Consider the following 14,521-nt stretch of genomic DNA (forward strand, 5'->3'; position numbering starts at 1 on the left):
AAACTTACTTTTTTGCAACTTTGTTGCTAGCTGTACAGGCCATTTCACATTATATTCGTCCCAAATTATTTTTCACTTACAGTAAAACTTGCTGGCAATAAGTTACTATGAAATATAACCTTTCGGCAAAAGTTATCTTTCTGCAAAAAAATTCCCAATATGCACCAAATTTTGTATATTTAGTGCTGTATAAAAAACTCACGGAAACGTAAAGATCGATAACACTTTTTTTAAGTGAAAAGCCTATCTTCATTCTCAAGGGAAAATCGTGTGCTCGCATAATTTAAGAGAAAATTTTTTGACAATGCGTTTTACGACTCGTACTTTAGAGCTTTCTAAAAAATTTCACATGTTCCTAGTGGTGCTGGAAAAATTTTTTTCACAAAAATATTTTACAGAAAGACTTCTTGCTTTAAATAGATAGTCCTCAATTTTTTTCAAAGAAATCGCTGATGGTCTAGCGCCAAGGTTGGGGCAGTTGGCGTGGAATTACCCCAAGCACATCCGCGATAATATATAATAATTTATTATAACGACCAACGCATCGAACAAGTAAACACACAGAAATTCCTAGGAGTCTGGTTCCATGAACATCTGGCATGGACACCACACGTGAAACATCTCTTAACTGATCTGGCTCACTCTGTAGGATGTCCCAGTAGAACCGCTTCCCTTCTCTCTTCATGGTTAACTAAATCACTCTACTATACATTATTTTACTCGTAACTACTATACGAAATGGGAACAACAACTAAAACCAACTATGATAGGTTAATAATCCTGCAAAAGTGCGTGCTTCGTATCCTAGAACAATATAAAGGTCATGCCAAGGACCTAGCAACTGACCCACTTTTTCTTGAACATGGAATCCTATCCGCAAAAAAAGTATATAATCTAAAGTTGATGCAACACATTACATAAACACAAATTACAGGATGCCTTCCCAAGCACTGTATCCATGAAATATGGGTTCAGAAGCGCTAGCAGAAAAACTAAAAAAAATATGCACGAACTATGGCAAACAGGCCATTGAATATAAAGTAGTACAATTATTAAACCTCCGTGAATCGAATACTGACCTTACATTACAAGCCAAGAAACTAAAATGCAATTATTAATCATTCCTTCTCACTACTAACCTCATAGTTCATACATAAATGTTGTCAAATTATGTTTGTATATTTTGAGATGAATTTTCTTTTTGCTGATAATCACGAAAATTTAAACAAAATTGTTAGATTCCATTTCGATGTATCTTTTTTAAATGTATAATGTATTGTACAGCACGTTGATTACACATGTATAAACAAATACGTATGTTACCCAATGTAGAGAAGCAGACGCATCGTACTTGACGAAGTGTATATTGAGTCGTGTCAACTTCTGGACTGTCTTGTTGATCAGGGGGCCAAGACCTTGTCAGGCTTTCTCGCCTTTAGTCTTTGCCTCCTGCAGGGAAATTTTGTGTTCTTTCTGCAAAACAAACATGTTTGATTTGATTTGAAAAAAGTAAAGCCAAGTGATGTGCTCAGCCCAAGACTAAATTGAAAACTTTTACCAACAAACCGCAGTGCTTCTCACAATATAACTTTGTCATATCCTGATGGATCACCTGTCTCTACTGATCATCGATCCGATGTCATGAATTTTATTTCTCTTCCGTTTACGCTCAAGAACCCGCCTTGGGTAACAGTACTCTTCCTGACTGGAACTTTTCCTGCATGCCTTCAACTGACGTCACATCTGAAGGCATCTTGGCCCTCATCGATAATACCAAGATCTCCAGTGCTCCCGGCCTGAATAACATTCCCGCTAAAGTCGTCAAAAGCACTAAGGTGCTTACTAGTAAAATTATGCAAATCATCTTTACGCAGTCCATAACTACCAGTGCCGTTCCTAACGACTGGAAGTTAAGCAAGGTTGTCCCGGTTTTCAAAAGCGGCGACAGAACTGATCCATCGAATTATCGCTCAATATCACTCACCTGCACTGCCTGCAAACTTCTTGAACATATAAGCTATTCTCATGTTGCCTCTCATCTTGAAGCTAACTCTTTCCTTTTCTGTAACCAGCATGGCTTCCGACCAGGTCACTCTTGTGAAACTCAACTCTTTGAATTCACTACTGACCTCCATTTAAACCTTGATTCTCTCTTCCAAACAGACGTAATTTATCTAGACTTTGTGAAAGCCTTTGACCGTGTACCTCACGAACGACTAATGATCAAAGTGAACAGCTTGTGTCTCCATCCTTTAATCACGTCCTGGATCTGGTGCTTCCTAATTGGCCGATCACAGTTTACAGTGATTGGACACCGTCACTCTACCGAAGTATTACCGAAGTATTATCTGGCAGTCCTTGGACCCCTTTGTTTTTAATTTTCATTAATGACCTCCCCTCTCGTATTCCGTCATCCATCCGGCTCTTTGCCGTTGACTGCGTGCTGTACCGCAGTATAAACTCATACAATGATCAGTTGCTTTTACAGCATGACCTCACTACAATTGAAAAATGGTGCACAGAGTGGCTCATGCAGCTAAACGCCAAAAAATGTAAGTTAATGCACGTATCGCGGAAACACTCTCTCATGTCATACTCTTACTCTTTGCATTCCCTTCCTATTGAGCTGGTTCAATCATACAGGTACCTTGGTATCACCTTCACTAGCAAGCTTACATGGTCAGAACATATCCAAAATCTGGTTACTGCCACTAATCGATCCCTAGGATACATAAGACGGTCACTATCATCATCACCCCCTGTGATCCGTCAACTAGCATATGAAACATTTATCCGTACTAAACTGGAATTCGCGTCGGCAATATGGAATCCCCATCAAGCGCACCTTGTTGAGCTAATGGAAGCCATCCAATATCGCGCAGCCCGGTTTATTACATCCCAGTGCTACTATTGGCCAAGTGTTAGAAACATCAAATCATCCCTACACATCCAATCATTAGCACATCGCCGAAAAATCTCACGCTTATGCCTCTTTCAAAAGCTCTATTATAATTTCCTGCATTTACGCGAGACACTTCTCTTGCCACCCAACCGTACTTCACGCCATCTCTCAAACAACCTCAGTACTCAAAGTCTTCACGGCTCTACTAAATCCTTCAACAGCTCTTTCTTGCCAGTAGCTATTGCAGAATGGAATAGTTTACCGGACCACGTAGTAATCGAACGTAACCCTACCAAGTTTCGAAACATACTAACGAACTTTCTGAGTATTGATGCTTAATGGATTTTACTTTTTACTACATCACATTCACTTGATTGCACCTTCTTTGCCCTTCTGAATGTTTATTATTATTGTTTCTTACTTCAGTCATGACTGTTTGTACGTTTCTTTTTCATATGTATGCTCCCCCCTTATGTAATACCTCAATAGGGGCCTTTAAGGGTCAATAAATGATGATGATGATGATCATGATGATGATGATAAAAGTCAGTGCTCTGGGGGCAGTCCTAGCAGCCTGCAGCTACCTCGCTGGTCCTTGGTGATGTTGGTGTTGTCTTCCAGGTTAGGGCTTGGATCATGGCTTTACGGGGGCGTTCGGTACATGAACGCACGAGCACCTCCACCAGATGTCATGTAGTAGCGACGGGGAAGAACACAGCAGCAAAACTGTGAATGATGAAACTAACTTTTTATTGAGTGAACCTGTGTCTACAAAAGCAAGTTACTCTCAAAGCACAACAATAGCAGCGAACACAGTCGGCAATCGTCGAAAATCTGATCTGCAGGTAGACAATAGACCTAATAGACACGCTTTCACAAATAGTTACTACCTGCAGCAGAAATATTAGTGTTCGCTCTTACGAAGCACCATTATGCCCTTGGATGACTGAGCCAATCCTCGCCGTTCTAAAAGAGAAGGATTCATAGTACCGTAAGTGGAAGCAACACAAGGATAATGTTTACTATCTAAACCAATTTAAGAACCTGCGCAATGGATCTGTGTCGATGATGAAGGCACGAAAAAAAGCATATTACACGCGTCTCATTGAACAGGCTTCTGACAATTCACATAAGGTCTGGAAAATAATAAATGAAGTTGCTGGCAAAGCCAGTTTGCGCCGTGTTCTCCTGGAAAAAATAGATCGCAATACTACAGAAAGATTTAATTCCTTTTTCACCAATATCGGCCTGTCACTGGCTGCTCAACTCCCTGAATCACAACAAAATGCTGCATCCAATCCAGTTCTCAATACTTTTGGAATGTTTGAAATCGTACCCGATGAAATTACATCCATTATTCTCAGCTTACCAGGCGATAAATCTGCCGGACTGGACGGAATTTACCCACGCATACTTAAGGAAAACACTGATATTTTCGTACCCATCTTGTGCAAACTTTTTAATCATTCATTAAAATGTACAATGTACCCCTATGCACTAAAGATTGCCAAAGTTGTCCCGGTATACAAAGATGGAGACCGATGGAACCCGTCAAGCTACAGACCCATTTCTGTCCTAAGTGTCATTAATAATATTTACGAAGATTTTATCCAATAATATTTGCAAATTCTTAGAAAAATATAACTTACTCTGTCAACAGCAACATGGATTTCGAAAACATCATTCAACGGCATCTGCAGTCCTAAGCTTGACTCAATTAATTACAAGTAATACAGCATTACAAAGTGGCCACCGTTGTATTTGTTGATTTAAAGAAAGCATTTGATACCGTGGATCACGCTATTATGCTCAACAAATTAAACCACTATGGATTCTGCAGTGAAGTCTACAGCTTACTTTCCAGTTACATCGAAAACCGTCAACAAGCTGTAGTTATCAATAACATTATATCATCACTTCAATATATACAGATTGGGGTTCCACAAGGATCCGTTTTAGGGCCCATGTTATTTTTGTTATACTTGAATGATTTCCCGAAGGTCCTAAGTTGCTCTGATATTTTAATGTATGCAGATGACACAGCGATCATAGTTACAGCTGACAACCATGAGGATTTAGAAGCAAAGACAAACGCTGAATTGAAAAAAATTTCAAGCTGGTTTTTCACCAACAAGCTAATGATTAATTCAAGCAAAACCAAATATATAGTATTTAGCTCACGAGCAAAAGTCATTGACAGCTTCCAAATGAACATTTTCATTAACGACCACTCACTCGAACGAACACACTCATTTAAGTATCTTGGTGTCATTCTAGATGAACATCTTCACTGGAAAAATTAGATTGGCGCCGTCTGTTCGAAGATGGCTTCTGGCTGTTATGCCTTATTATAGGCCCGCGATTGTTTTAACACGCATACACTGCGTACTCTTTTTCTTGCCCTTATTAACAGTCATTTAACATACTGTGTAGAATCATGGGGTTTGACATACAACACTTACCTTGATCCCATCTGGCGATTACGAAAACGGGCTATCTGAATTATAACACAAAGCAAGTATATACTGAATCAAGTAAACCAATTTTCCAGTTATTAAATATCCTTCCTTTAGACCTTTTGCGGTCTTTAAATACAGCGGTGTGAGTAAACAACATAGTAAAATATAACCAACCTTTCAATGCCTCCCTGTTTTGCTCCCCTTCTCGACTCACAAGAAACCTCACACATAGTAACTTTAATCTGCCACCAAATACTACATAACATCTACAGTGAAAGATTGGTGCAGTTTTCAGGAGCCAAGGTTTGGAATGCTTTACCCCCAGAAATAAAACAGTCCCACGAAACAAATAAAACATTAAGAACATACTTTATGAGCCTTATTTAATCTATGTGACAGTCGTTTTCGGTTTGTGTTTGTTGTGCCGTGTTGTTCATGACAGGCTTTTATTAATTCTGCTGTAAAATGCACATTATTTTATTTTCTCATTGTATACTGTACTTTGGCCTTTCGCCGTGATTTTGGGCTTTTCATTTTACACAAGTGCTGTGTCATTGCCATCGTGTATTTTTGTTTCTGAACCCCACACTAGCCTCTGGCTATGGGTTCAGTCAGTGTTTTGATAATTTGTATGGCAAGAGTAGCAATAAAATGAAAATGAAATGAAATGAAAACCGTGTCGGCTTTTATACATGAGTCATCGAAGGTTCCAGAGTAATCGCAGGTGCCCGCGTGTCTTCCAGAGAGTTCTACACAATTCGCATTGCACATACAATCCAATTACACAAGATGCGGTACCACCAGACAATAGATAGAACCACCAATAACATTCTAGAAACTTTCGACACATGCAGGCACTTGCTGCGCTGAGTGATCACATTTAACATTTGCTAGCCGGTGAAACATGGTCTCCCAAGAAAGATAAATAAGTAAACATGTCAATATCGTCGACATGGCCTGAAACCGTATCTTTTGTCGCCTACTCAAATTCAACGAAATGAATTTTTTCACATTAAAATTTGCTTTTTCTGATTGGCCAGTAATTCAGAAAAGCTTGCGGCACTTTCCATGTAAGAAAAATTTACCGGCGACTGTACTTATTTGCATAAAAGGTTTAATTTCAATGTAGCAAAAATTTTATATAACAAAGCCAATTGCCAATTTTACTGATTTCATTTTATTGAGGTTTAACTGTATAATGAAATTTCACTGCCGTCACTAAGGAATACCGAGACAATAAATAGAAACTTCATGAGGACGCACGTGGTCAAGTGGTTGAATGACAAGTGGCTGCAGCCCCAAATCGTGCAGCATTCAACTAAGAGCGATCGTCGAAGCGGAGCGGCGTAATATTCCGTATAAAGTCCAAGTACGTTAAAATGCTATCACGCTCAGCATATTGTATGCTTTGGGTGAGAGTGAAAGCATGTGTAAATGAGCTGAGAAGAAGGATGGCTTGATAAGCGCAGTCTTCCCATATGAGCAACGAGAACGGGTGGGAGGGTAGGAAGCTAGCCTTGACGCGATGAAGCGTGTGTGCACGATGGGGGGTGAGAGGAAGTTGGGGGCAGATTGAAGCACCTCTTTTAGTGCGGCCATAGCCGTGCACAGCTGCCAGCATAGCTGAGCACATATGCAACATGCACGCCCTGTTTTGGAATGGGCGTGCCAAAATAGCGTGGCGTCATGTGTGCTATCTTACCGCATGTTCAGTACTGGAAATTGCATAACCTCAACTTTCGGAGACACATTAAGGCTAGAGGCAGACAAGGCATTCGCTCCTCGCTGCCCGCACTTTTCGGGGCAGAATCGTCGCACTGCAGGCGACGCTATCAGTCGCCGGGGCGAAGTGGACACGAAAGTGTGGTTGGCTTCACTCTGTACCACCGACGTGAAAACATTGTATACTTTTCATTGCCGACTCTCAAATTCAAAAAAATTTTTTTTTTCTAATATAACTTTGCATTCTTCGATTGCCCAATATTTCAGAAAATTTTTGCAGCCTGTTCAATGTAAGCAAAATTCATTGGCGACCACACTTACTGCATAAAACGCCGAATTTCTCCATAGCAAAATTTTTATATAACAAAGCTAACTGCCAATTTTAACGACTTTGTTATATTGAAGTTTAACTGTAGTTCACCTCTGTAAAAGCACTTGGAAAGCTAAGGAAAACCTGTCATTAGAACCTTGAAATGGTGGTGGACCTACATCAGCTGCCATGTTGGTTGTCGCCAAGGGCAAACGATGCAGTGGCACAGCCCAAGCGGTGATTCTATCGGAATGGCAAGGCATTGCTGCACTAGCATACACAAGCAGCATGCGAGGAGCAAGTGGCACGATGGTCAGTCTGCTAGCTGCATGAACAAAAAGCAATATTAGAGTTGTTCGTGTAAATGCTGTGGAAAAATAAGTTGCCACATGCTTTGCATACAGAGTGGATGATGTGGGCAAATGGACTTGACTGTATTCAAGGGAATGCTATGCCATCACAGCTTGGTTGTCTACTTGGTTGACAGGAACGTTTACAAAACAATACATGCCTTGAGTGATGCCTATCAAGCAGCGGCGTACATATGAAGGTACAGGCACATAATTGTTCAATTAATTACAGCCAAATCAAAAGTGATGCCATACTATACTTTGGGAGCGCTTTCAGCAGGCCAGCTTTCGTGCACTGTCTAGAAAAATTGTGATGTGATGTGACTGTGTTAAAATGGAGCCTGCGTAGGACACAAATTAACAATGGCAGTGCTTGAGGAATATTGTCAGCATGCTGAAGCGACTCACAAGGCAGCTCGTCAAACTTCTGTCCCAGGAAGGACACATGGAAGCACATGCCCAGTCGGTGCAGTTCAAGTAGTGCTTGCACAAACTCTTCGGGACCCTTGTCATGCTCCCTGCACCACAGATTGATTCAAATTGGTCCATGCTTCTTAGTTGTGATGAGCACACACTGGGCTACAAGTTAAAAGTAATCCGTGATGTAACTGCATAGCATGGAAACAAAGGACAACACAGAATTAAGGGAAATGACACATTTGCGTATGGCATTTAGCAATCTTTAAGGACTGTGAAAGACAAGGTGTGTCTTTGCTTCATAGTGAATGTGCTTCACTGCACATGTGTAACAACTTGCATAAGTGGACGAGATTAGTGGCAGTCTGTGCCACCTCATCCATTTGGCACAGCTAAGAATTCTGAACCAATGAGCCCCGAAACAAGTGCTGTTGATTTAAAAGCAATCAGATGAGTTGAGCACACAATTTTAACAGCAGATGACAACTTTTACACCAACGGAGTGTGAATGGTTGTTATTTGTGAATCCCCTTCTGTTTTTTTTTTGTTTTTTCACTACACAGAAAACTTTCAAAATTGCCTGCAGGAGATAGCACAATTTTAATCCTTGAATTATATAACTGGAAGGGGCAGAAATTACATGCATCATCATCATCATCATCATCATCAGCCTGGTTACGTCCACTGCAGGGCAAAGGTCTCTCCCATACTTCTCCAACAACCCCGGTCATGTACTAATTGTGGCCATGTCGTCCCTGCAAACTTCTTAATCTCATCCACCCACCTAACTTTCTGCCGCCCCCTGCTACGCTTCCCTTCCCTTGGAATCCAGTCTGTAACCCTTAATTACCATCCGTATCTTCCCTCCTCATTACATGTCCTGCCCATGCCCATTTCTTTTTATTGATTTCAACTAAGATGCCATTAACTCGCGTTTGTTCCCTCACCCAATCTGCTCTTTTCTTATCCCTTAACGTTACACCTATCATTCTTCTTTCCATAGCTCGTTGTGCCGTCCTCAATTTGAGTAGAACCCTTTTCGTAAGCCTCCAGGTTTCTGCCCTGTAGGTGAGTACTGGTAAGACACAGCTATTATACACTTTTCTCTTGAGGGATAATGGCAACCTGCTGTTCATGATATGAGAATGCCTGCCAAATGCACCCCAGCCCATTCTTATTCTTCTGATTATTTCCGTCTCATGATCCGGATCCGGCGTCACTACCTGCTCTAAGTAGATGTATTCCCTTACCACTTCCAGTGCTTCGCTACCTATTGTAAACTGCTCTTCTCTTCTGAGACTGTTAAACATTACTTTAGTTTTCTGCAGATTAATTTTTAGACCCACTCTTCTGCTTTGCCTCTCCAGGTCAGTGAGCATGCATTGCAATTGGTCCCCTGAGTTACTAAGCAAGGCAATATCATCAGCGAATCGCAAGTTACTAAGGCATTCTCCATTAACTTTTATCCCCAATTCCTCCCAATCCAGGTCTCTGAATACCTCCTGTAAACACGCTGTGAATAGCATTGGAGAGATCATATCTCCCTGCCTGACGCCTTTCTTTATTGGGATTTTGTTGCTTTCTTTATGGAGGACTACGGTAGCTGTGGAGCCGCTATAGATATCTTTCAGTATTTTTACATACGGCTCATCTACACCCTGGTTCCGTAATGCCTCCATGACTGCTGAGGTTTCGACAGAATCAAACGCTTTCTCGCAATCAATGAAAGCTATATATAAGGGTTGGTTATATTCCGCACATTTCTCTATCACCTGATTGATAATGTGAATATGGTCTATTGTTGAGTAGCCTTTACGGAATCCTGCCTGGTCCTTTGCTTGACAGAAGTCTAAGGTGTTCCTGATTTTATTTGCGATTACCTTAGTAAATAGTTTGTAGGCAAGTGACAGTAAGCTGATCGGTCTATAATTTCTCAACTCTTTGGCGTCCCCTTTCTTATGGATTAGGATTATGTTAGTGTTCTTCCAAGATTCCGGTACGCTCGAGGTCATGAGGCATTGCGTATACAGGGTGGCCAGTTTCTCTAGAACAATCTGTCCACCATCCTTCAACAAATCTGCTGTTACCTGATCCTCCCCAGCTGCCTTCCCCCTTTGCATATCTCCCAAGGCTTTCTTTACTTCTTCCAGCGTTAACTGTGGGATTTCGAATTCCTCTAGGCTATTTTCTCTCCCATTATCGTTGTGGGTGGCACTGGTACTGTATAAATCTCTATAGAACTCCTCAGCCACTTGAACTATCTCATCCATATTAGTAATGATATTGCTGGCTTTGTCTCTTAATGCATACATCTGATTCTTGCCGATTCCTAGTTTCTTTTTCACTGCTTTTAGGCTTCCTCCGTTCCTGAGAGCATGTTCAATTCTATCCATATTATACTTCCTTATGTCAGCTGTCTTACGCTTGTTGATTAACTTCGATAGTTCTGCCAGTTCTATTCTAGCTGTAGGGTTAGAGGCTTTCATACATTGGCGTTTCTTGATCAGATCTTTCGTCTCCTGCGATAGTTTACTGGTATCCTGCGTAACGGAGTTACCACCGACTTCCATTGCCCACTCCTTAATTACATGCATGGCAAATGAAAATGTATACTCAACTAATTAACAAAATCACATGAATTAAGTTTCTGACTAATTACTTTAGGGCATATTATATTTCTAAATTTTACCCGGGGAGTTCACAAGACCTATCCTCCTGAAACAAATTCTCGGAGCGACACCAGTTCCCAGATAATGATTTCCAAAATTTGCAATGAAATGCACTAGCATTCCAATTACTTCTGTGCTTCAATGCATAAAACGGCACAGAAAAGTAAGGAGAACATTGGTGCATTTTTACTGCAAGTTTGACATCTGGAATTGAGAACAACAGCATTAAATTATCCACGGGAAGCTGCTTCCATCTGCCATGTTCTTTTTAATGTGGTCCAATGCTATTGACAATGTACGAGTGCATGGTCATGCTAACAACGTGTTTTAGTGTCAATAATTCTGTAATGCTATTTACATTTTGTGGTAATCATACTCATTTTGTGGAAAAAGATCTCAAAATGGAAGCGTAAATGTATGTGCAGCCTGCAGTGTGCGGAGAAATCAGCATCTTGATTTCTGGCCACTTGTTAAGGCAGCAGTGGCATGTGGCTGTACGATGCACTACGGATTGCCAAAAATGATGCTACAAGATCAGGCACAAGCCAAGCAATTTACTAGCGAAAAAATGAGAGCAGATAATGGGTTCCTTTTTTCGTGGAAAGGGCCTCAACGATGGGAGGGGAGGGGGGGATTATCTGCTCCGTTGTAGGGCAGATTATCTGCTCATACCTTCAACAGAGGAGATAATACCCCCCGCACTCCCGTCGTCCAGGCCCCTTCCGTGAAAAAAGGTACCCACAGTGACACACCAACCGGCTGACACACGACGCTACCTCATTCCTCCACCGACATTGAATAGCACACCTCTCTTTTCAATTCTACCCCCTCACTGCTAACAAACCCTCGTTTGTTGCCTTGCCCACCTGCATTACCCCACCTCCCCTTTAGAAGAACCGTACTTGTACATACTGTGCCGAGGGAGGCATATGTCGCCTTGAAAAAAACAAGTCCACTTGTCAAAACATTGGCCCCGGCTTTTGTTTTGTTTTCGTTTTGCTCATCGTCCTGATTTTCCATCCCCGTGTTAACACTGGCAAATACCTTTGCTAAGACATATGTCAGTGGCGTGCCAACAGGAGTTGACAGTGGCGTGCCAACAGAATTGTGCATCTGTGTCAATTGACTAACAGGCAGGCCACAAGGCCATGATCACTTGCTCTTGAATCATCTGTCGGATTGCAAGAGTCACATAATGTGCAAGCGCTTGCATGGCTGGCAAAGGCAATAGCTGCCTGGCCACTTTTGGTATGAATTCCCTTATCTGTGACACCAGCATACCCAGGTCAACTAATAACCAAGGTGGTGAAACAATTGTCTGTTGATATCGGCTGCTGAGATAAGTTTGTACAGCTCATGAAATCTCTAGCACGAATTCACGACACAGGATAAGACTCTTGCCAGCAACGATTGGAGAGAGTTGTCTTTCATTATGCGATTTATCTTCTGATGATGATGATGATGTATGGGGTTTTATGGCGCAAGGGCCAAGTATGGCCAAAGAGCGCCATGTCTGTGGTAATGGGTTTGCAGTGTAATTATGATTACTATGAAGTTGGTGTGACATGGCTGTAAAGGGGCCTTAAAATATACGCTCTAAAGTGTGTAAAATCTGTACAATAAAATTATGGCGATGACGTATGACTTGTACTATGAACATTTATATGCATTTAAAAAGAATGATATGATAGGTAAAATATATCAGATTGTAAGAAATGCTAGAGCACTACTGCCTCCTTAGAGCCCTTGAAACACAAGGGCCTGGAGGCATGTGCTATACAGTACAACTATCCCAGCGGCATCCTCTAAAGAGAGGAAGCGCTACGAATGCATGGGGCTAATAACATGTAAGACCACATCTCTCAGGAAACCTAGGACTGTGTCTGTATTAAAAAGCGGTTCTGGGCATGAGGTACATTACTGGATGAAGAGGAATGTGCTGTACGTATGCTAAGGAAAAATGTCTCATTCTCTCAGATTCGGCTTCCCGACAATCCAGAAGGACGTGGAGCACGGTCAGCCTCTCCCCACATCTACCACAGGTTGGAGGTTCACTTCCAGTAAGCAGATAATTATGGGTGCCAAATGTGTGTCCTATTCTTAGACGACAGAATACGACATCTGTTCGGCGCGATTTTGTATTCGAGGGCCAGAATCCTAACTGTGGTTTTATCAGGTGGAGCTTATTATCTGTTTCAGCATCCCACATGCGTTGCCAGTGGTCTCGCAGCCTCCTTCGCAAGAAAGGCCTCAGATCTGTGACAGGCACCTCAGCAGTAGGGTTAACAGGTTGCAATGCGATTGACGCGGCCATCTCGTCCGCCAGAACGTTGCCCTCGATGCTCCTATGGCCAGGCACCCAGCATATAATGATATGCTGGTTAGATCTGTATGCTTTACACAAGACTGAATATAGTTCATTAAGTACTGGATTTTTGTGTGTATAGAGTGACATCAGCGCCTTCAGGACACTTAGGGAGTCTTTATATATTGCTGACTTCTGAAGTTTTGATTTTCTTATATGCTTCACAGCAGACAGTAATGCGTAGGCCTCGGCCGTAAATATACTTGTTTCCGGATGTAGTACATCAGATTCTGAGAAGGATGGGCCGACGGCAGCATAGGACAACCCGGCATTAGACTTCGAAGCGCCTGTGTAGAACACTGCGCAGGAGTGCTTGTGCTTGAGTTCTAGGAAATGAGTTCGTATTTCGATCTCTGGTGCGTGTTTTGTTACTTGTAAAAAGGATATGTCACATTCTATGACCTGCCACTCCCACGGCGGTAACAACTTGGTTGGATGCATTAGGTGAAGCTCGAGGAGTGGGACACGCATTTCATCACTAAGCTCCCTCACACGAAGCGAGAAAGGCTGTCTTACAGAGGGACGGTTATGGAAAAGTGTAGTACATGTCATATCGTTAACAGTGTTAAAACATGGATGTTGATGATTGGAATGTATTTTCAGGAAATATGTAAGGCTGATGCAAGTTCTCTGTAGATGGAGGGACCATTCATTTGATTCCGCGTATAAGCTTTCAATCGGGCTTGTTCTGAAAGCGCCAGTGGCTATGCGGATACCTAGATGGTGAACAGGATCTAGAATCTTTAGTGCACTTGGAGCGGCAGAGTTATATACGACGGCACCATAGTCCAATCGTGATCGAATTAGGCTCTTATAAACATTCATCAGACACTTCCTGTCGCTACCCCATGTTGTGTGGGAGAGAATTTTAAGCAAGTTCATTGTCCTTAGACATTTTTCTTTAAGGTATTTAATGTGCTGAATAAAAGTAAGCTTGGAGTCAAGTATAATACCTAGAAATTTGTGTTCTTTGTTAATAGGTATTTGATGTCCACACAGTTCGACACAAGGATCTGGAACAAGGCCTCTCTTTCTAGTAAAAAGAACACAAGAGCTTTTGTGGGGGTTGATTTTAAATCCGTTCGTGTCTGCCCACTTGGAAACCTTGTTCAAGCCCTGCTGCACCTGTCCCTCGCATACTGCGAGGTTACAGGATTTGAAGCCGATTTGAATGTCGTCTACGTAGATGGAATAAAAAATGGCAGGTGGTAATGAAGCACGAAGCGTGTTCATCTTCACAATAAATAGCGTACAACTAAGCACGCCTCCTTGGGGTACACCTGTTTCTTGTGTGGAAGGTCGTGACAATACGTTGCCAATTTTCACG

At 41.8% G+C, this 14,521-nt stretch overlaps 1 protein-coding gene across 4 annotated transcripts in view; it reads right to left on the reverse strand.

The window, feature by feature from the left end:
- LOC126539993 (tRNA-queuosine alpha-mannosyltransferase) overlaps window positions 1–14,521 on the reverse strand; it is a 121,623-nt gene that overhangs the window by 72,038 nt on the left and 35,064 nt on the right. For all 4 annotated transcript variants that reach the window (XM_055075777.2, XM_055075773.2, XM_055075776.2 and 1 more), the window contains one exon: window positions 8,152–8,261. In XM_055075777.2, coding sequence (XP_054931752.2) covers window positions 8,152–8,261 — 110 coding nt within the window. The remainder of the gene's footprint in view (window positions 1–8,151; window positions 8,262–14,521) is intronic.

The sequence above is a fragment of the Dermacentor andersoni genome, chromosome 2 (assembly GCF_023375885.2).
Source record: "Dermacentor andersoni chromosome 2, qqDerAnde1_hic_scaffold, whole genome shotgun sequence".
NCBI lineage: Eukaryota > Metazoa > Arthropoda > Arachnida > Ixodida > Ixodidae > Dermacentor > Dermacentor andersoni.